Genomic DNA, 23,529 nt, shown 5'->3' with positions numbered 1-23,529 from the left:
GAAGACTACTGTCTTGGAGAACTCATATTCATGTTTTAGTACTGACACCACAGGATTATAAGAACATTCACTGAATCCTGTCCAATAAAAACAGGTTGTGGAAGCTGTTTTTATGGACACAAATGTGAGGTAGTTCAATCCAAACTGGCTTAAAGCAGTGTCTCATTACAGCTTTTCTTTATAGAGTTTCTATTATGGCTCAGAACTGTTTTAACTTACTGTGGTTTGTCACTATTATTATGTGCAATACCAGTTTCTTGTTTTGTCAAAAATCACATCTGTCATCTTGAATGTTCTTTGGTACTAACCATAATGCTGGTTCTTACAAATTATACATTCAGAGGGTCTCTTCAGTTTTTATTTACACACACATATGTCAGCACACATGTGTGACTATATTTTATCTCTTCTGTACGAGACACTGAGTGTCAGTAATATGCATCATATAATACACATATGAAACATATGTTGTGTCTAAATGCTATGCCAGTTGTACCCATAATTTATAATTCTCACCACTTTTGATTTTATCTTATTTATGTACATTGCAATCAACCCTACTAAAATATAAGCTTCCTAAGAATAGAACACATGTCTGATTCATTTGGTCTTCTACAGTGCGTGCCACAAAGCCCTTACATGTACAGGGCACCGAATGAATATTTTTTGAATGAATGAAAGAATGAACAAATATACCTTCCCATGGAAAATATTGTAGTATTGTTCTACTTTTATTTATCTTTTAAAGAAGATGCTCTAATGTTTATCATATGCATGGTTTTAGGTATTTAGAAAAGGAGGTGTAAGTGGTTTTCCTGTTGGTCTTCTCCAAGTATACGCTATTGGCCTCTAGGAAGAATCTGTCTCTTTCCTTTTCGGATCCCTACATTAGAACTGAATGTGCTTGCTTGTTTAAGAAGAGAAATGGGTGGTAAATGCCTACATCCTAGCCCCTCAATCTCCTTTGCTAGTTTCATCTCTGTAAACAAGAGTGGTTCTTTTATTATTTTCCTTAGAGTTCAGAAATCTACTGGACAAATATTGTTGCTACATAAGCAACATTATTACATCAAGAGCAAGGGACACTGAAAAGGAAATATTCACCTATAATCTGACCACCCTAACACATCAATTATGTTTCTACTTTTCCAGATTCTTTTCCAGCTGGCCCATATAAACTTAGGGTGATTATCAAGCAATAAAACCAATTCCACAAGCCATTAATGGCACTGTGTTGTTTCTGTTACTGTAGAAATCAACCTGTAAGTAGGGAACAGCGTGAGTCAGCTTAGCTTCTCATCTGTTATTTTTAGGAGACAAATATTCCACCGTATTCACTATGTGGATCTTGAATTTAAAGTTTTGATGTTATGAATGTGGCAAGACTTTTGTTCATTTAATTTGCAAACAACAAAGGACTATAGTTAGTACCGGGGCTATACTGAGATGAACAAGGGAGGGTTTCCTTTTCTCAGAGTTTGTAGGCTGTTGGGAAAGAATGAGCTGAGAGCTCCAGTGTCATTTTTTTAGTCTTGTGACTCCCTTACACGCTTAGAAATTATTGAGGATTCTAAAGAGCTTTTGATTTGTGGGTTATGTCTATCAATATTTACTGTATTAGGAATTCAGACTAAGATAGTTTTAAAATATTCATGTACTCATTAAAAATAAGAAACCTGCAATATGTTTATAGAAATAACATATTTTTATGAAAAATAACTTTTTCAAACCAAAAACAGTGGGAAGAGTTACATTGTTTTATACCGTGTTTCCCCGAAAATAAGACCCAGCTGGACAATCAGCTCTAATGTATCTTTTGGAGCAAAAATTAATATAAGACCGGGTATTATATTATATTATATTATATTACATTACATTGTATTATATAAGACTCGGTCTTATAGTAAAATAAGACTGGGTCTTATATTAATTTTTGCTCTAAAAGACACATTAGAGCTGATTATCCGCCTAGGTCTTATTTTTGGGGAAACTCGGTATTTCTGCTAACTCTGATGTCTGGCTTAATTGAAGACAGCTGGATTTTCAAATCTGTTTTATATATTCCATCAGCTGTCAGAGAGATGATGTCACTACACGTCATGTAGCCCCCAGAAAACTCCTTGTACACTTGTGAGAGAATGAGAATAAAAAAGAGTGTTAATTAAGAAAACAGCTTTGACTTTGCAGACTTCCTAAAAGGGGCCATACTTTGAGAACTGTTATGCTCACAGGTAGACAGTTAAAGCAGAAATAGTCAATGTGTCTTTCTCTGGAAAAGCCTCTGGTTTAGGCCATCACCTTCTTCAAGCTGTTACTGAGCGAGCCCTTTGCTTCATCCTGATGAAGTCCCCAGATTGACTGGCTAGTCACTGCTTCAGTGTTTCCATCATTAATAAAACAAGTTGTTTGCGCCCCACCTAGATGGAAGAGTCTCTGCTTTCAGATACCTCTCTCCCAGTCCTTAGAAAAATCCTAAACGACGCAACTGTCTCCATAAGATACTGTGTTTTGTTTGAAACCACAATTTGAAATAAGGGCATGGAAACCAGAGTTGCCTGGTTTTTAAATGGGTGCATCCACGGTGCTGTGCAGGTCAGGGGACATTTCTTTCATCTCAGATCTTTATGAGGCAGTTTCAGTGAGCACCGACTGTATGTGCGAGGTACTATGCTTTTATTTGGCAGTTTGCCTTTTGCTGTCAAAACTTGCTTGTGTGCTAGCATAGATTATTCTGGTCATAACTTATAATAATTTCCCATCAACAACCAAGTAGTGATGATACCAAATTCTATTTGGTCTTTTCTTAAGATATATGAAAATAGTCTCTCTCTCATTTCCATCCTAAGTATGTAAGTTCACTTTGATGGGGCTCAGTTCCTCTGTTTACTTTCATTCCTCCAGAGCTAATTTAACAGATGACTTTTTCTTCCCGATTTACATGTAAATTACTAAGCAGAAAATTACATATATAACACTGCTTTATTCGATTTTATATCTTTTCCCAAGGCTAGACTTTGATTGTCTGATTATGATTATATCCCACTATATATTTTAACAATTCTTATCTCATAGGTAGTTTTAATTGTTGCATTGGTAGTAGCTATGTTCTTGGTTAAATAGCCAGAGTTCTAAGAAGTTTGCAAAGTAATTAACATGGAATTTATTAGAAAGTTTCCTTAGGCTGAGATCGGTTCTTGGTAATCGAGCCTGTAATTTATGTTTCCTCGCACTACTCCCTGCTTTTTCAATGGACTTTTCATTGTTTAGTCTAATTTTTAGGAGCACTCATAAAAGTAGTTATGACCAGTCTTTGTTTTATTCTATGTATGCTGCTTCCTTTTATTTTTCTCACAAGTCAAAGGTTTTTAAAAAATTACAGCTACAGCATACCATATTCATAATGTAATGCTCAATTCATTTGACTTGGTCAGCAAGATATAGGAGAATGGTAACACTTGTTTTGGCATCTGCTGGCTGCGTCTGAGTGTACATCTGTGTCTGCTTTCTGTCCTTGTTACTGAAGATCCTGTCATCGTCACTGAGATCATTTGGAGACACCATAAATGGGTCCAGATCCAGCAAGCTGGATTACTGTTTTCCTTCATTATGAAACAAGAATTAGGGCATCAAGTGACAGCGGAGTCTTCAGCTGGTGTCAAAGGAATATACGGTAAAAATGGGGCACCATGAGTCAGGACTTTCCATTATCTAAACGACCTTGTTTGGCTGCACAGGGATCAGGGGAAGTGAAACAGTAAGATGCGAATACGCAAATGTTCTATCAATTATAAGGAGCTTGGGAACATGTAGCAGAGAAACAGGATCTGGAGAGGAGTTTCTGAAATCCTCAAATTGAGACTACAGACCGGGAGTGGGGCAAATCTTTTTTTTTAAAAGCAGAATAAAGAGCAAAGTAACTAAGACAAAGGGTCCTAGAAAGAAAAACTGAAAGATGAGGTTTTAGAATCCCAAAAAGACCAGGCTGTGCGCTCACAGGCACAGAGCTGGAAGAGTAAGGCTACAAGGAGAATATTTTCAATTTGAGACCATGGAATCTGGGCTAAATACACTCTTCACACCTCGGTCAAAGGGCCAGGGAGAAACTTGAAAAGGTGCTCAGTCGAAGTCTGGGGTACAAAATGGGAATTAACATGGAAATGACAAATAAGAACAGCAAGTATAAATCTGTACCAGGCTAATTACTTACAGCCTGAATTACGTGTTGTCGCTTCTTCAGTGCTGTATTGTCACTTAAGGAGCTTTTTAGAAAGAACTACTGGATGATGGATGTTCATTAATACCGCTAAGCTTGTGCCTCCCCGGCCCACATTTTAATTTTTCATGTTAAAAAAATATCTACCCAGATGGATATTTATTTACTTACTTATTTGCCTTGCTTTGACTATAATATAGCTATCCAGAAGGAACTTTTTAAAGATCAATTACTGTGAATACACTATGTGCTGAAGAACCTACTCATTTTTTTTTTTTTTTTTTTTTTTTTGCATTCTTTTGCCCTGGCCATGAGATTCTTAGTTATTTGAAAAAGAGTCCTCAGATCAACATTTTAACATTTTTTTTCTTTTCCAGACTTTCCATTTTGATTACCGCTGCTACTGCTGCTGCTGCTACACACACACACACCAAACAAACAAAACCTAGCCTGTCTTTCACTGGATTGAGGTTTCAGGGCCTTGGCAGACTGCAAGTTTCAGGTGGGCATCTCCCTGACCCTTCAAGGCCTGTGTAGACCTACTGGAGCCATGATGCCTTCTGTTGGCCGCCTCGCGCTTCTGTAAAGAGAAGCATTCAAAAAGCATGAGATGCCGTGATTGGCACGTGTGTGTGTGTGTGTGTGTGCACTCTTATATTCCTGAGAGTACCGTGCCCTGTAAGAGGTGTGGAGAGCCGCTGTTAAGTTTCAGTTGGTGATGTGATGGTGATACTGGGCTTTCCCCCAGATTCCTAACACTTTCATTGTTGATCACTGTCTCCATTTCTTCTTGCTTCTTTTCTGTGGTTGATTTTGTATTCCTTGTGATCTGTGTTTTTCTGTGTCTTAACCTGTTTGCGCCAAGGTAGCCTTCTTTAGGATAGGGCTGACGTCTCCCTGCAGCCTACTCCCTACTGCCCAGCGGTGGACAGCAATACACAGTGCAGGTGGCGGAGTAGCAAGGGGCAGGCAGAATGACTGAGCAGGTGCACTGGCCAGCCCTGAAGCACCAAGAGGAAAGAGGCACTGGGATACTGCGGGTGGCAGGACAGGGTTGGGGAGAAATGCAGCTTCTGGAGTTTGATTTTCATAGTTGAATCTTGGCTTTCCCACTTCTACCAAGTGTGACTGAGCAAAGGCATATGACCTTTCTTCATCTGTAGACGAGATACTACTGAGCCTCCCTCCTAACAGTGTTGCTCTGAGGATTAAGTGTAATAATCCAGACAAAAGTTCCTAGCAGACTGCCTGGGACAATACATATCAATTATTAGAAGGTGAAAACTGGACTGAAGATGTGGCCACACAGAAGAGCTCCTCAGCCACAACAGGCTGACACAACGTAGGGCTCATCTGGGGGAGAGAGTCCGAATTCACACTAGAAAGACAGAACTATGTAATCTGGTTACTGTGATCCGCCTTCGGGCCCCTCACGCATCTTTTCAGCCAGGTACATGCCGTTGTTTCCCCGAAAATAAGACCTCACAGGAAAATAAACCCTAGCATGATTTTTCAGGATGACATCCCCAGAACATAAGCCCTAATGCGTCTTTTGGAGCAAGAATTAATATAAGACCTGGTCTTCTTTTCGGGGAAACACGGTAGTTAGCCATACTGATGGTCATTTTAGGCCAGGGTCTCTCAGCCTGACACTAATGACATCTTGGGCTGAAGAATTCTGTTATGGGGGCTTCCTGTGTGGTGTAGGATGTTTAGCTGCATCCCTGGCCTCTACCAGCTGAAGCCAGAAGAACCCAGTACCCCCGGCTCAGTTGGGACAACCAAAAAAAGGTCTCGCAACATTGCATAAAATCGGGGGACAAAAATCGCCTCTTGTGATTTTTATTTTAGAGCATGGTTAATTTTTTGGAAAAGTTCTGTTCAATCTTTTTGTGTTAATTGTCCTGACATTCACTACTCTTCTTCATGATCTGCTCTCAAGTGTATTTGGGACCAGCCAGTATTTTCCATTTTTCTTTCGTTCACAGATCTACACCAGATGACAATGGATGCTAATAGGTTACCTTTCGAAAGCCTCGCTGATGTTCTGCTCCTCTTACCCCTGTCCTTTCTGAGTGTGAACATGCATTTTCTCTGCTGGGATCAGATATTCCTGGACACGTCTACCTGGGGACTCTGGTGGAGTGGCCTGATGTGGCACAGTTAGAGGGAACAGTCTTTTTCTGTATGTGCTATGGCTGGGCTTGGTTTCCATAATGAAAAATGTGGAGAAGACTATTGAGGATATTTTATGATGTCTTTTGAGCATGTCAGAAAAATTACAGAGTCATAGTTTGAAGGATACCCAAATTGTCCGAGACACAGGTCATTGGAGGTTTTCATTTGTTGAATAATTAACTTTTTTGTTGTATAATTATACAAAGTTTATTTTGCTCTTTTTTAACCCTTTAAACATATCTGAATTTCAGTCTTGGATTTTAGATTAGCGTTCCTAAATATAAATTTTAAAATATATTTTAAAAAAGGTATACTGTAAAGTATCTTCCTCCCACCTCATTCTTCATCTGCCCATTCTCCCTCCAACTTAGAACCACTGATATTAGTTTCTTATATGTACTTTCAGAGTGTTTTTGAGTAAACAAGCAAATATAGATTCTTATTCTCTCCCTTTTTTATACAAGAAAAAAAAAGCTCACTATAAACATTGTTCATCATTTTGATTTTTGCAGTTAAATATTTTCTTGGAAATCTTTCCATTAGATCAGTGTTTTTAAGAAGGGACAAGAAAAGGGAATAAAAATCTGCATGACTGCCAAATAAATCTTTACAACTTCATGCTAAAATATTTAAATTTATAGGATATTTTATCGAATAAGGTAGAGGAATAGAAGTCATATACTTTTGCTGTTTTGAAACTTGTAATATTAAGATACACTATAATAATATTATCTGATTATAATTTTATAACAGCATTTTGTTGTATATCTGCCTTTATAAAGTCTGTGGGTAGCATCTGCATTTTCTTAGTTGAGCAATTTAGGCCCAGGCAGATTAAAGAAGGTCCAAGGCCATTATTATTATAGCCCTGGAGCTGGAGTAGAGTCCAGGTCCCAGCTGCTACCCAGGGAGGGATTTAATTTATAGAGAGAAAGAAACTGTGTATTGAGGGTCTACTCTGTGCCACTTGATTTGACTGAATCCTTATTATTCCCATTTTACAGATGCAGCTAGGGACCAAAAAACTAAAATTCTTTCCACTTAACCAGGCTGCATCCCTGAAAGCCCAGAGTACTGATCTCGAGTTCCGCCTCTTCCTCCCATGCCATAACTTCAGTATTCATTTGTTCATTCCTGCACTTTCTGTCCCTACGTCCTCGGCTCCCTGACCCCTCTGACCATTGTTCACTCTGCTCCAGGCACACCAGCTTCCGATGGCTTTTGTGCTGGCTGCTCCCCAGGGTGCCTCTGTACACTGTCCCTCATCCAGTGCCATCTGGCATAGTGTATTTTACTTATTTGATCATTGGCTATCTCTCCTACTAGAATGTAAACGGCATGCAAGTAGGGGTGTGCATGCACGTGTGTGTGTGTACTACTCAATAACCGGTCAATTATTGGTGTCATTCAATGCTATATTTCTAGCTTAAGAACAATGCCTAGTACTTAATTGGTATTCAGTAAGTATTTGTTAAATTTTGAACTAACACCTGTTGTAGTTTTGAACTAGGTACTATGTTAGGGAATAAGGGTGGAACTGTCAGCAACAGACACGTAGTAAATCGTAGCTTCTCAACAGTTTGTGAATAACAGTTACCATTTATTGAGGAATTATTATATGCCGGTACCATGCTAGTCCTGGAAACAGTCATAGCAGCAAGCAGATATTGTCTTTATTTTACAAATAAGCAACTGAGGCCCAGAGAAGTTAAATAATTGGCCAAAGATCCTGCTAGTAATTGGCAGAACCACAATGTCAATATGGGTTTTACTCCAAATCCTGTTTCTCACCACCATGACATACATCCACACTTCCTATCTCATATATCTCATGTACATACCATCCTCTCCAGTGAATTTGTGTTGTAATATTCTGCCTGTCAAAAGCAAAGAAAACCACCACCACTTTCAATCTACTGTTTAGTCACAGTATTTTCTGTAGGTTCATGGCTACTTTGAGCCTCGATCATGAGACATTAGCAAATATTCTCTTAATCATTGTAATAATAAAGCAAGTTTAGTCATTTGGCATAAATTCGTAATTATTTTTGGATGGTTTAAAAAATTGTGCCTTCGCCAGTAATAACATCTCATGTTCCCCAGAGGAGGTAGGTTTGTCATAAATACCATTTCCGTAGAACATTTCAAGGAACTTAAAGTTCTCGGAAAATATTTTTAACAGGCAGCCTTTTCTCAGACAGACTTCAAGGGCATGGCACTGTATACCCTTAAGTGTGTGTATGTGTTTTATCTTACTAAGAATATTTATGTTAATTTCTCCTGTTGCTCAAAATCCATTTTGTATCTTGTATCTTAGTAGACTGAGGAAAACAAATGGATTCTTCAGGAGAGCATTCTGATGTAGCTTCAGAATTTTCTTTGTTTTTAATCTCCATTAGTCCTTTTTTTCTCTTCCTAAATCACAGGTTGTTTGCATTTAGATATTCCAAACAGGTATTTTGGAGGATTAGTATAATTCCCTTCTCTTAACACTTATTCTTTGGTAGATTGCTTTTCTTTCTTTTATTCTCTCCCTTTTAAAAAGTTACAAGGAGTATATCATTTTCCAAATCTCATTCTGAGCCAAAAAAATAAAATTTTTTTTTAAGCCCATAGTTCCTGTGAGTCTTTAAGAAAAAGGCTTTCCCTCTTTCTTTGGCTTTCACATGTAAACTCACTGGTGTTCAGCTTGTCAGATTTAGCAGAAAAGGCCAAAGCAGGGAGCAGTCACGTGCCTAATGGATGCGTTCACTGGTTTTCTTGCACCTCCTTGTAGAGTGGCTGCCGGCACGGAGGCTAACATGGTATGCTTTGGAAACCAAACATTTCCTAACTTGTTAGTGGGAAATTCAAACTTCAGAAATTTAGAAACCACAACAACAGAAGCTTAGGTTTTATTGTAACTACAGAAGTCATACAGTTTGCTGTGAGAAACAGCATAGACAGGAGCCCAAGAAGTGTAAAATGTGAGACATTTTGATTCCTAGAGTACTTTATTTTTCCCCGTTTATTTTAGCTACAGTAAAACAGTAAATAAGGGGAAACAGAACTAGGAACATTGAATAGCACTGAACAGTATTTAGAGGTCAGCAGTTGGACGATGGAGGTGGATGCCTGGCTTGGCTTCCTGCTGAGCAATCAGACCATGAGCCAGTGAGCATGCTCTGTGTACCCTTACCCACTTTTCCTACTTCTTGAGGATGACTGCTTTTTGTCTCCTCCGTGATGTTTTAGAGAGTCAGAGTTTGGGCCATGTGTAAAGTTTAATTACAGACAGTTTTTAGTCTAGAATTGTTGAATGGCAATGACCCTTTTTCTTGTGTTTTGTTGTGGTCTGTGTTTTGCATGTCCTCTTGTGTGCTTTGTAAAATTAAAATTATTTTGTCATCTGAGCCTTAATTTTCCCTTGACAGTTCAGAGCGTTTGCATTATAGTTTCCTTTTGTGCCACTTCCACGCATTGAGAAGACAATGCATGAATACAGATTTTCTCTTCTCTAAGTTCGGTTCTTCTAAGATGCACATGTTCTGGAGAATATTAAGCATGTGTAGTGAGGGGCAATTCCATCAAGATGTCACAGTGCTCAGCAACAGACCCGCTAGAGGCGAGAGCAGTGACTTTATACTCCGCTTCCCTTGGCCCTGGGTCTGTCACTGAGCAAGAGTTTCACCCATTTAGTTATGTTTATCTCTGTGAGAAATTCTGTTGATGGTAGAATTTTAAAACGGTCTGTAGTGAACCCCTTTATGTGCTATGTCAGTGCCCATCCATTTTTGCCCTGACCGTATCTTCTCTCGACCGGAATTTTATGAGAGGACAAACTACGTCAGGTTTGCAGTACATAGTGAAAAAAGTGTTTTTGAAAAAAGCACTGACTTCACTATCCCTCACTTTTAAAGTTCACTCATTCACAGCTAAAAACAAAGAAAAAAGCAAAACCCCAATTCTCCAACAACAGAAAAGCCACTTTCAGAAGAGCCATGTATCCAATGGACAGTAAATATTGGACAAAAATCTGCTACTGACTTACCTGTGACCTCGCCTCATCTGCCTGTCACCTCAGCTGCAACATGGAGAAAGCTATACAATTTCGTCTCTAAGGTTTACAAAGCCTTTTATAAATGATCCTCAAACCTCAGTTCCACAGAATGAAAACGCCCACCAAGCTTTAAAGTCCTTTCCTCCCTCACTCCCTCAGCATTGTGTACAGATTCACATGTCAAAAATGTACATTTCATTCCATCAGAAGAGATTTTATGACTCGTCAAGTCTCAGTGGTTCATAACTATATGGAAACCCTAACTGGAATTTCATGGGATTCAGATTTTATTTTTCTTTATATGCCAAGCATTTGTTATAGTTCGTTATAAGTGTGCTGTAAAAGAAGTAAATCGTTTTAGTGTTTGACACTAAAAATGTTATGCTAAATTGAAAGTACAATTAAACTGAAAAATGAACACCTAGGGGAGAAGTATTTAGACTATTAGTTTCTGAAAAGGGAATCTTTATTGTATGAATAAGCTATTTTGCCCAAGTTGTAAGATTTGTCTTACCCATTTGTTTTTATGTGTGTGCCTCTCCGGCATGGTAGAACTTTCAGGGCCAAACAGGGAGATTCCAGGCTAGCTTTCAAGCTTTTTGCTCTCTGTAGTCTTTTAACTACTCAGTAACATATCTCATCTCAGCTGATTAAGATCTCTTTAGGAACACTCATGTGGGTTTCTCCAGGAGGAATTCCCTTCTAGCAGGGATATCAGGATAAAGGATAACCTCATTTTACAGAGTGGCTTGAATTTTCAGAGGTTATGTAATAGGGATATGGATTTTCTCCAACAAGCTTGATCAAGCTACTTCACTTTATGGCTGGGTGTTGGGGCTGCATCTTGTAAGGCGCCTCCTCTCTTTGGTCCTGAGGCAACGCCTTGTGTCAGGCTGGCAGAAGCCTGTGGCCCAGCTGATGGAGCACCAGCCTTGCGGGGGACTGGCCTAACTAGAGAGTATTAGGTACCATCTACTGAGTGTCTGCTATGGGTCTGCCACTGCGCTACCTGCTTGATCACATTTAACCTTCACTTCCAGGATTGAAGTCATTTAAGATGCCTTCCTTTCTACAAAAGTCCAGGTTGTTCTGAAGGCCGAATGATGGATTTAAATATCAAGAGTTGGGGTGTTCTGATCCTGGTTCAAGCCTTCTTTCTCTTTACCTCAGAGTCCCTTTTCATAGAATTCCAAGGAATAAATCTGCTGTCCTTTTGGAATGCTCTGTTCAGTAGTCTCCATTCACATTTCAGTTCCCATCTTTTCCATGAATTTTCCCTAACTTGTCTAACCCTAGCTGATAACTCGCTTTCCGAGTCCCCACAGCCCTTACAGTTGTGTGCCACAAATACTGTTATTTTATACTACTTTCTAATTTATTTTGGTATGTTTGTTCTGCTCTTGAACTAACTGTAAGCTCCCTGAAGGATCTACCTCTATCCCCACCCCCACCATGGGTTTGAGCTTGGTACATATTTGATGACCAAATGATTGAGAGGGGAGAAGAACCATTTCTTAGGAGGGCGTAACCCCCTCTTACTCTGAATAATGTGTCAAGTTCTCAAGATTTACTTGTGATTAGAGCAGAAGAAGCAGAAGTAGAGTGTTGTTCCTCTTGTTTCTGTCACTTCTCAGGAGGAAGAAACCATTCAGTGCGATGAGGAAATCACTTGGAGACAAATTTAAATAAAGTCCAGATGGGGGAAACCCAGCCAGCGAATTTTAACGTTGCCTGTGATTCTTTGCATCTTTGCTCAGCTCAATGAATTTTATGGGACTGTAAGAAGAATCTTGTGAGGCATACTTTTAGGGGAAATGACCGGAGCCCCAAATCACTTCACAAGGTTGTTTTCACCTTTGTCTGAAAGTTCTTAGTGTGCCCCATATAGGCAGTTGAATAAAAGCCTGAAGTATAATATGCGTCCTTAAATATAATGTATTTCTTTTAATAATACGAGTTTTTAACCATCTTGATAATAAATTGATATTATTTTTAAAGAACAGATCATCTTCCTTTTATCAGCAAAGGATTACTCTTTACAAAATTCCAGTGATTCACCTCCGCTGCCATTCCCAGTTAGCACACTACCAAGCTCAGGCTAAGGGCTGCACAGCCTCTCACTGCAGGGCCCTTTGTCTTAAGCAAAACACCAGGAACTTTCTCATGCTCTCCCCAAGCTCCTAGGCCAAGCAGCTCCTTCCTTTTCGTCAAATGTCATAGCAGCAGTCACTTTTGTCAGCCCAAATGTGATGAATGTTTTACATTCCTCTTAGGATTTCTGCTCAGAGATTTGTTTTTGTTTTTATTCATTTAAAAAAAGAATTTTAAAAAGAGAGAGAGAGAGAGAGAGAGAAACGTAGTTCACCTTTAAACTTTTGTTCCAAGCCTGGTGGACCACAGGATAAGATAAATCTGGCAGATTTGCTCCTGTCAGACCAGCCGTCCTGGAGGGTGACCTCAGCCTCGAGGCTGCTCTTGGTACAAGGGTTTGGAATTCTCACAGGCTCACATGCTGCAGTTATGTTAATCTTCCCTCTGTGTGTGAGTGTGGACTTCTTCCCTCACATTCCTCCCATTTTCTTTAGCTGAGTTGTGGCTAATGATAGGATCAGGAGCTTGTATTTTTGGATAGTCTTTGGCTCTATTTGATCAGAACTCCCTCAGGGGTTACCGCCCACTATTCTGTCCTGACCCAGTATTGAGAGATACTTCTGGTAGAAGACTCTGTTCCCTTTTTCTAGGTTTGTGGAAACCTAGGCCACAGGAAGCTTACCCAGGGAATGGACAGCAAATCCAAGAACAGAACTTGGATTTGTGCACCAGTATTCCGACACTTTAGTCTTAGCCATGAGATAATATTTGTCCCTGTCAATTTAGTGTCACTGGTACTCAAGCTTGGACATTGACTGTATTCTGTTGTATTGTTTTAAATAGCCCCACATTATCTTAATTTTTATGGTACAAGTGACCTCTCTTATCTCCATTGCTTTATCCATCCATTAAAAAAGAGTGGGGAGCCTGGGCCAGGATGAAAGCCTTCGAGCCCCTGGTGATCTTATTATCCTCGCCATCGCATCGGTGATAGGTGTGGCTGGTGAGTGACGCAGTGTGGAGAGAACTTAGGGGTCGTCTTGTCCTGCCTCGTGCTTAGTTAATGTTTGCTGCTGCTGAGGAGTTATGAGCCCTAGGTTGGCTTTATAGGCTGACATTGGAGTTATCTAACTGAAATTATAGGAAAATCACTCCCTCCCCCCTTTTTTTCTTTAAAACCTGGCAGATTTGCGCAATCTGCTGGTTTCTAGTCACTATAAGGACAAGCTGTTTGGACCCAATGATTGCATATTCCGGGCCTTCAGCTAAAGCACAGAGATTAGGGAAAAACAGGAATCTACCCTTCATGAACGACAAAACCACTATACTCTGCTTTCATATTTTGCTTCGAATCCATTTCTTGCTTCAGGGCGATTCACCTGGTACTCTTTCACCACCTTTATTCTCATTATTTTGGGAAGAAGTTAAAGTAAGGTAGGTGGAGGTGGGCAGAGAGCAGAGAAGCATCTGCGTTAGTCTGCCTACACACCAGATACTGTATAGTACAAAGCAGATTTCACTGCCTTGACTTCATCTGAGCCTAATTTGTTTTCTGGTTTTTGTGTTTATAAGTCAATTCAATGTGGTTACTTCAAATAGTGGCAGAGATTTGTGTTGGGCTTCTGAACAAAATCTAGAAGAAGAGTCCCTTCCTAGCCCATTGTTTTCAGAAATACTCTTTTCTTACCCAATCAGAAGCTTCTAGGTTGTAATTTATTTTTGCGTTCATTTATCCAACACCCTTTTGACACACCTACTGACTATATATAGTTAGGGTACTTTTCTACACACCAGGGATACATTGGTTGCAGAATTGACCTTCAACGAGTTTTTAGTTCTGGAGACAGACAATAAACAAATAAGCAATTACTGTGTAATCGGATGTCATGTAGCAATGCATGGTGTGAAGACAGAGAAGCAGGGTAAATATACCAGGAGCTGGCAGCCTTCTTGCTAACTTCCTCTGCTGTTTGGGGGAAGTTGGCTGTTCTAAAGGTATTCAGTCACTTGAAGTTTTGAAAGGGGACCTGCTAGTTGGGGAGCTCTGGGGAATGCAAATGATGCAGAGAAGAGGTGAGTCGTCAAGTTAGTGGTTCAGACATAAATGTCTTTGACTACACAGCACACACTTTCCAGGGCACCTCTCACTTCAAAGTAGTGAGTGAGCTGTACCACCCAGAGAACCTTTAAATACATTGATTATTTGTTTTCTCTGTCCTCCCTTTATCACCCCTTCTCCTCTGTTGAAACCTGGTAGAACTGTATTGATTTCCCCTCCTTTTCCTCTGCCTTACTGCCTGCGCGTATTAACAGGAATTTTGAACCTTTTACTTTCTTTCTTTTAATGGGTTTTATATCCAAATTAACAGTGTTAGGACTTCTTCTGGGGCTTCTGTCTTCTTCTCTTCCTACCACTAATTTAAGGAGAAACCAAGCCTATAGCCCAAAAATGCCCAGGGCCCTGGCTCTGCCTCTGAGTAGCTCTGTGTCAGTGAAGCAAGTCCTACTGTGGACATCAGCTTCTTCTGTAAGGTGAGGCATTTGGAGGCATATAGCCTCCAAGCCACCTTCCAGCTATAAAGTTCTGTGAACATTTTCTTGGGGGGGAGGCGGGGTGGGGAGGGAGGTGTACACAATCTCCAGGGCCTGGGGCATCCCATTGTTCATACAGAACTCATCAAGGCACTTCTCAAACTCACAACTGTGGAGATGGTTGTTTGCTATTCTGATGTAATACATGCTCCCTTTTACTGATAATAACTGTCCTACGGTCCTTTAGGCAAGAATCAGTGTTTATCATAAACAGTAACAAAGAGTTGGGTGTATGTTTGTCTGCACCCTTACCGGTCCTAATAATATATTTCCCTACCTATTCCTCTACTACATACCTCCCTACCTGTACCAGCACATACACACATCATTCCCCACGCTTGTTAAAAAAAAAAAGCATCTTTAATATTTAATGCTATTCTGGAAGTAGTAGGGCATCAGGAATGTGAGGATGATCAGAATGGAGAAAGAGCACTGCTAATGTGTTATTCTCTGTGCTTCGACTCAGAATGCTGCTGTCCTATCTTAATCGGCTAAAGCATCTGAGAACAACAATGAAAAGGGAGCGCTTCCCCCATATCAGAAAAAGAACCCAGGGACTTTCCTTGGTGAGACTTCCCACCTTTGTTTGCCCAGCTTTCTTTATCAGATGGAGATAATCTTAGTCCGGGGAGAGAGAATCTCTCTACTGTTTTTAGGAAGAGGAGAGAGGTAGGAGGCCATACAATAGTGTTGGTGACGATCCACTAGCAATGAGTGTACCTAACAAAGTAGAAACTGACCAGCCAGAGGTTCTACAAGTCTTTGTAGCACACATTAAGCTTAAGGATTGGGTTGGTGGCCCAGAAATACTGTGGTGATGGCAGAAGCAGTCATACAAATATTTCTACTTCCTCCCCCATTTTTATTTGTGATGCTGGCTGCATATGCAGTGTCTCTTCATCTCTAAATCTTTATTTAAACATAATTTACAGAAACTAAACAATCAGTTTAAGTTAAAGCTAAATTAAATTCATAGTCAAATAGAAATTAAACTCTAAAAACATTTGAAATTAATGTTATGCCCAAAATGATAAGTAAGATGTGTTAGATTTTTCAAAGATAATGACTGCCCATATGGACAAGAGATTTCAGTTTGTGAAGGAGGTTGAAACCAAAATTTTTTATATCTTTTGATTATTACTCCACAATAGCTAGTCTTTTGTAAACAGTTCTCTTGCTGCCCCCCCCCCCTTCCTTTTTCCCTTAAATAGGAGGCTGTGTTTTTTTCTCTATTCACCTTGGAAAAGCACTCGCTTTGTCCAGAAGCACTAGTTATAGGCAGAACATAACCTAAGAAGAATTAGTGGAATTTTATTATTTTCCCATTTTTCTTTTACCTCAAAATCTGTTTATTACCAAAGGCACTTTTTTTGAAGGAGAAGGGGCAGCAGAGACCCCTAAAACAAAATTTACAGCCTTTTGAGAAAGCAGGTTAATGGGAATTGCAAGTGGACTTGAAAATTAAGAAGCTCAAAGCTTAATTCATATTTTTATATTGGCTGTTACTACAGACTCCATCACAGCATTAGGAAAACATCACAAAAATACCAGTGGCTTAATAATTACCATTAAAGGGCAAATGAATTTAAGCATAAAATTAATGTACGCTTTATTTGGAAATGTAAAAATTCACATTAATTCTATCTAAAACATTTCTTCCATCATATAGATTGTCCCAAGGACTAAGAAATGCTTACTCCGAGAGCCACTGTGAGATTATGTATCCACAATAAATTGCGTAAGTTTGAGTTTTAAAAGGGGTCTTAAGGGATGATTGTTCCTGGAACATGCTTTTAAGTTAATAAATAGGGAAAAGTGTGGAATATTGAAGTGTGTTATTTAAAATTTTTTTTTTAATTGATGCTTGCCTGTTTTAAAAAAAATAAAATGCAGACTCTGGGAAACACAGCTGTTAGAGCTTTGATAGAGGTTATGATTTTCAACAGTTGAGCTATAGTTTATGATACAGATGGTACTTTGGGTCTAGCTGAAACAATAATTGATGGTTTCTGTTTCCCTCCTCCTATTAGATTCAAAAGAGTGGAATACCTTTTTCCCAAGGCAGGAATTTTTCAGTTTTCAATTACAGACTATATCAAATAAACAACTTTTCTATTGCATATACCGTACTTCTCCAGTGAGCTGGGTGTTGGCCCCTCTCGCTTCTCATTATGGTAAGCTTCCCTAGATTTGAAATAATAGTTTTAGGGAAATCCTCCTCCTTGGTACTAACCTGCAGTTTATATAGCCTATCTTCAGGCCAAATAGCATACAATTTTTCTTTTAGAATACTAAAACCAAAGTTTTGCATTGCTCCAAACAAAATGAGCAAAGAAAACAAAACTCCCATGAAGCAAAAATGGTAGGCATCAATGTCATACCTGTACTTTAAAAAACTCAACCAAAGGAATTACTAGAAACACAGATATATCCTGAATTTTAAGCATATAAAAGTGTTATGTTTTAAATGATAGATAAAACATAGAGGCTATTTAAAAAGGGAAATAATTCTGTCACACATTTCTAAGTTTTGTTTTACAATATATGTTCAGACCAAAGAAAGTTTGAGCGACGAATCAGTGTTTCATCTCCTAATGTTTTAAACTTGACATAGCATATTTTATTTTTAATTCCTCTGCTGCTTTTATTCTAAAAAGTAAAGTAAAAAATATGTAGATTTTCAACATCTATCAAGTGTTCTTTTATACTGTAAGGATTCATTTATGGTAATAGCCTGTTCAGGGTTTAGATGTAACTAATTACGGTTCAAAATGCCACTGATTAACAAAATTCTTCTATAAAAGGCTTTACCTTTTAGATTAGTATTTGTACATAATAAACTGTTGTCCAAAATACTACTCTAAAGAAACCAGCTTAATTTTCAGTGCAGTTTGTCATTTATCCACTGACTGGTGTTAAAGTAAAAAGTTGTAACTCAAAACTGTGATACATTTACTTCCTTTTACAAATTGACACAGGCTTTTAAGAGAGAGCATTTGTAAGATTTTTTTTGAAGCTTAAAATAGGTTTTACTTTTTAAGTTAGGTTCATCCTAATTACAAGATGTATTTCTAACAGTAGTTTTCTAGTCTTTTATATGAAGATTTACAAAAGGGGGGGTCACTAACAAATCCACTACCACGCGGCAGTGGTTCGCACTCTGCTCTCCTAAGACTTAAGGGAGTTTTAGTCGGAGGAGATAGATCAGATGAGATAGAGCTGTTGTATTACAATCCACTCCCCCACACCCTTTCCCCAAAGATATCTTAATACAGGCAGGATTCAATGTGTAGCTCCCTTGGAAAGCCTATGTAATACATAGCTATCCCCACCTCTCGACATTTAAAATTAAACCTCCAATCTGTTTTCTCCGTCGAAGAAAACTTTTCCTCTCAACTTTTGTCGGAGTTGGAAAAGGTTCTGAACCTACCTAGAGTTCATTGGACGCGCTTTTCCAAACCTGTCTGCAGATCATGATGCTGCTAACTTTAAAAGCCACCTACCGACTACGTGGCTCTCTGACAGCGATGCCCCTTGCTGGAGCAGAGCGGCTCTCCCGGGCTTACCTGAGCTGCCTGCGCCGGGGCCGGCGGGGGCCGGGCGGGGGCCGCAGTCGCCGCGCTGCGAGCCGGCTGTGCGCGCTCCGGGAGTCGCCCGAACAATGCGAGCGGGGCGCCGAGCGCGCCCGGCCTATGGGCGTTACGTCACTGCGCTGCCTTATAAGGCGCTCCGCGTGTGCGGCGCGGGCGGCGGGGGCGCGGGTGACAGCCAGACCCGCGGCGGCGGCGCTGCAACGCGCCCGGGCTCCGCGGATGCTCAGACCGTGTGAACCGACCGTGGGTCCTGGGCTCCCCGCGGAGAGGACTGGGCGGCGGGCCGGGAACGCCGGCGCCCTCCTGCCGGGCAGACCAAGTCATTGGGGGTCATGGTCGATCCGCTCGTTACTTTTCTCTCTCTGGGACTCTAAAGCTTCTGTTATTGCTTTGGACTCTTACATACACATCCTGTTATTCTTATTTAAACTTTTGTAAATAGATTTTTGTTACATTTGCTTTTTGGTTGCTGGGGGCCGTGGGGGCTGGGACTGGAGAGGGAAGCCAGAAGATTTTTTTTGAGACATCTCTGGGGGCGATTTAGACTTCAAACCTTCTCTTTCCTCTTTGTAAAGAGTAGGGGTCCTCAGAGGATAGTATTTTATTTCCTGATGATGTAACTACCAAACAATTCTTCAAGTGATGATGGGAAGGCCAGATGAGATTTTTTTTTTTCAGTGTTTTTCCTGAAAGAATCTCCTCGTTCCTCATTTCTGCTTGCTTGTGCTTTGATGAAAGTAGTTAAAACTAATCAGTTTATTTGGCAGGGAAAGTATTTATTAAAGAAATTAAATGTTTTGTGCTGTACTTTCAAGACAAAGTATAAAAATAGAACTTTAGAACCGGTTTTAATCCAGTTGTTCTTTTCTACTAGCAAACAAAATAAAAAGTACAGACATGAGAAGAAGGACACTGACCAAATATGACTGAATTAAACCTGTTTCCCTCCAGTGTGGGGCAGATTTACTTATGTGAATCCTTTTTCTCATAAATGAGAATTAGCCCCCTAATTACTTTGCACATCAATAAGAGAAGTAATCGGTAAAGCCCTAGCCAAGATACAAATCTGCTAAATAAATTAGATACGTGGCTGCCTTATTGCAAGCTTCCAATTGAGTAGTTTTAATAACTTCAGTCTATTTAACTCATTTAAAATACATTTAGATAGGATTGCTTCCTATTGTGATGTACATATGTCTATAGAATTATTGTTTCCATATGTTTTGTCAAACAGGAATAATGAAAATAGTGTGCTTGTTTCTTTTCCTTAGTGTGGATTGGAGGAAGTGGGGCTGCAGAGAATGTGCAGTGAGTGAAAATGGTGGGCAAAAAGATGCGGTGCCCAAAAAACTGTGTGCCATCTTTGCCAAACTGTGGGCTCACTTTGACAGCTCTAAAACACTCTACCTGTCCGCTGCGAAGCCTAAATTAAACTAGCCTCTGCTTTTCATATATACTGTTTTAAGAGACATGAATGACCATACCCTTCAACTGAACTTCAAATTTAATATTTGATTTGCAGTTTTGTATTAACCTTTTAGATGTTGGCCTGTTAGTTTTATTATTCTATACTTATAAAGTGCATTTGAATCTTTTTTCATCTCCTATGCTTGCCTTGTGCTTATTAAACATCCTTTTTGAGACTTTTATGCTAGATTTGATTTATTACAACTGAGATGAAGTGACTAGTATGAAGCATGAAGTATAAACACCCCCCTGAATCTCAGCTGCAAACTGGTGACATAAAAGTACATTTACCCCATAGCTAGTATTTTTGTAAATTGTTTTGCCTCCTTTTTCCCTCTGACGGGTACACGGTTTCTTAACATTTGCACTGCTCTTTATTTCTTTCTCACATTTCTGTACTCATGCTTTGCATTTATATTCATTATTTGGACTTTCCATTTCCCCTGTAAAATATGTCAGTATCATTTCCTCCTTTTCTTTAGCTGAGGTAACTGAAGAATAGAGAAGTTCAGTGGGTGTAAGAGTTGTCTAGGGGAAAAAAGAAAAAGAGTTGTCTAGGGCTCTTGAGGCAAGAGAAGACAGGATTGGGATACCTACTTGTGTGCCTTGCTGTGCCCATGCTGTTACTCCTTGAAGGACGGTCTCTGACCCAGCTATGACTCAGTCATCCAACTGAGTTGTGATCACTCTCTTCAGAAACCAGTATTGACTCTCGTTTGCTGAGCTCATGCTAGTCACGGTGCTTAGTGCTCTGCATGCACTCTATCATTTAATCTGCACAAAATATTATTGAGGTGGTATTAATCATACTTTTCAGATGAAGAAACACTTTTTTTTGGAAGGGTAAAATGACTTGACCAAGATCACACAGCTAGTTTTTACCTTGCAAAGCTTCGGGCACACAAACACGATTTCAGGTTCACTGACACGATTCTCTTTGAGATGTAATTTTTGTTCTCTTGGCTTCTAATATATATGTATTAGGGAAAGAGTAAATAGAGTTGTGACTGCTGTGCCTCAGTTTTAACTGAGAAAATTTTACTTCCTTTTACAAAAAATTTACTGTTTAATTGCTGTATGACTCTTCTTCTTTTATAATCAGGAATTTCCTGCAAATAAGCATACCTACGAAGTAAAGTCCTTTCTACAATTGGTAACTGAATTTATTATCCCAATCAGCAATAACTTTAAGTTGTTACTTAGAAATAGTACAAAATGATCTTCTTACCAAGCTAGTTGCTTTCTAATGTGGAAGAAGGGTTTGTAGGCAACAATGCTGGAAACTAGGATATGTCAATTCGGTTGAACTATATGAAATCACTTTTGTTAGTCAAAAACAGTTGAATATTAGCAGTTTCCCATGGTTCAAGCGAACCAGGTTATTAGAATGACCACAGCAACTCGTATTAGTAATGTCCACAGTGTCTTATTTAACTGTTTTAAAATGCCATTAACACGTCACTAAGCATGTGAAAGCCAGTTACTCTTTGTGAAGTGACTGCCCTGATTTTCTTTCATGTTCTGTCTCCTGGCCTTTGTTTCTTCTTGTGACTGATGCAGTCTTTCAGTCATTGAAATACGTGCCAGACAAAAATTTTCATAATTAACTGAATCTTTCTTGCAGCTGCCCACAATTTTCATCACTGGTTCTTTCATCAGTTAAGGGGTGATATGCACTGCTCCCTGAAAGCTCTGCTGCAGGCTACGGGATGGTAACGCTAACTTTGAATGTGACACATGTGCTCTTTTATCTCTAGAAAATAGTATATGTGGAAACACTATAACATGCAAAGAAAAACAGCAGTTATTATGGGCATGGTCCTATAGGAGAAGCTGAACAGAGTGGTGACAGATCTAGGAGGGCATGGGGAGACGCAGAATTCTGTGGTCCTGCATTGCACTAGGCTGCAGTTGATTGTCCAGAGTATGAGCTTGTGGCGCTAAGGTGTTCCACCTGACGGAACATTTTGACACCTTTCTGGCGTCCTTCTTGCAAAGCAGCGTTGCCTCTGAGCATTGGGCAAGCCTGCAATGGATCCAGTGCTGAGGTCTCTTTTGCTGCTGTACGATTTAGGAAGAAGGCTGAAGGGAGTGAGCACACAGGTGGGCGACTGTAGAACGGGGAGCCAAAAGGAAAGTCTGGGGAGCAAAGCACCTCCTCTCCGTGCAAGGGACAATGCGTTTTCTAACTAAGCTCTTCCTTTCACTCCTCCTCCTGTTCCCCATGTGGCATCTGCCACAGTCTGTACACATCATTGCCCACACAAAAAGTACCCTGTCCCTAGGCAGCACAGCACTTACGCTGCACTGAGAGCCTTTCACCAGTAGTCAATGGCCTGCAGTAAACTTAGCTTTACATGTAGACCCTTTCACTTACCTGCAGCCCAAATCTCTGGGCCCAGGCCTCCAGAGTCCTTCAGGGTTCTAGAGGCCCTTCAGCTGTTCTTATTTATACTTAAACTGATTTTAGTTTTTAAACAGGGGCCAATACCCAGAGCTGACTTGGGCTGATGACAGCAAATGGTGTCAGCGATGGTACTAAGGAATGGGAAGCCCTTTAGTAACATTACAATGAATGATATTTTGTGGCTTTAAAAATTATAGTTCAGTGACCATGATAATTTGCAAAATGTAGAAGAGGAGGAGACATTTGCTGCCAACTATTTACAAATTCAGAGTACTGCATTTCTTTTTAGTCTTTTTCTAAGATTGGTAAAACATAATTGTTTCAAATTGAGGGCGTATGTATGCATTGTGTGTCTTAATTTTTATCTTTAGTATATATTTATTTTACTAACATTCGTGGCTTTCCTGTAGACATTGGATTATTTAAAAGCACGTATTTGTATGTTTTCCCTAGAAACAGTAGTCACAAAGCCAATCACTGCCTGCTATGCCCCTGCTAATGCCTTGATTTTCACTCTTCAAGTGAAGCAGGGAAGTCTGTATGTAATAGAGAATCTTCTGTTGATCAGAGACCTTCTGGTCTCGATTTACATGGGATGCTATGAGTTGGCTATGGGACTCTAGTGAGCTGCCAGTAGGTGAGCAGAATGACTTGGAAGAGAATGAAGACTTGATAATATGATACCACCATAAGATTATTTAATCGGAATCAGGAAAAGCCTGCTATTTAGGTCTAGTCCATTTGCTTATTTATTCCTGCAAACATTTTGTGTTTCCTTGGTAACTAATAATAGTTTTGAGAAATTGTTGAACTCACAAGTATTACTGCAGGAGTGAAAAAATCCTCGAATCACAGAAATTAGAGACGGAAAAGACCTATTAGGTCATCTTCTTTGTGCTTTGCCAGTACAGATTGTTCTCAATACTTTCTGTCCAGTCCATTTTTTAAA

At 39.7% G+C, this 23,529-nt stretch overlaps 2 protein-coding genes across 7 annotated transcripts in view; one reads left to right on the top strand and one right to left on the bottom strand.

Annotated features, from left to right (window-relative positions):
* The window catches only part of CMSS1 (cms1 ribosomal small subunit homolog), a 334,075-nt gene that overhangs the window by 37,421 nt on the left and 273,125 nt on the right, over positions 1 to 23,529 (top strand). The gene's annotated exons all lie outside the window — the stretch shown is intronic.
* Positions 1 to 23,529, bottom strand: part of FILIP1L (filamin A interacting protein 1 like) — a 266,691-nt gene that overhangs the window by 31,162 nt on the left and 212,000 nt on the right. The window contains exon 1 of one of the 3 annotated variants that reach the window (XM_019756497.3): positions 18,680 to 18,833. The exons of 1 other annotated variant lie outside the window; for it this stretch is intronic. Coding sequence is in view for 1 of the 2 variants with exons in the window: in XM_088794216.1 (XP_088650342.1) it covers positions 18,544 to 18,554 (11 nt within the window). In the remaining variant the exon portion in view is untranslated. Of the gene's footprint in view, positions 1 to 18,543; positions 18,834 to 23,529 lie in introns of those variants that run through there. One more of the 3 variants, XM_088794216.1, reaches the window with a different exon arrangement.

The sequence above is a fragment of the Rhinolophus sinicus genome, chromosome 17, assembly GCF_057876585.1.
Source record: "Rhinolophus sinicus isolate RSI-liver-muscle chromosome 17, RSI-T2T, whole genome shotgun sequence".
In the NCBI taxonomy this organism is placed as follows: Eukaryota; Metazoa; Chordata; class Mammalia; order Chiroptera; family Rhinolophidae; genus Rhinolophus; species Rhinolophus sinicus.
This window is presented reverse-complemented; position numbering and strand designations above follow the sequence as displayed.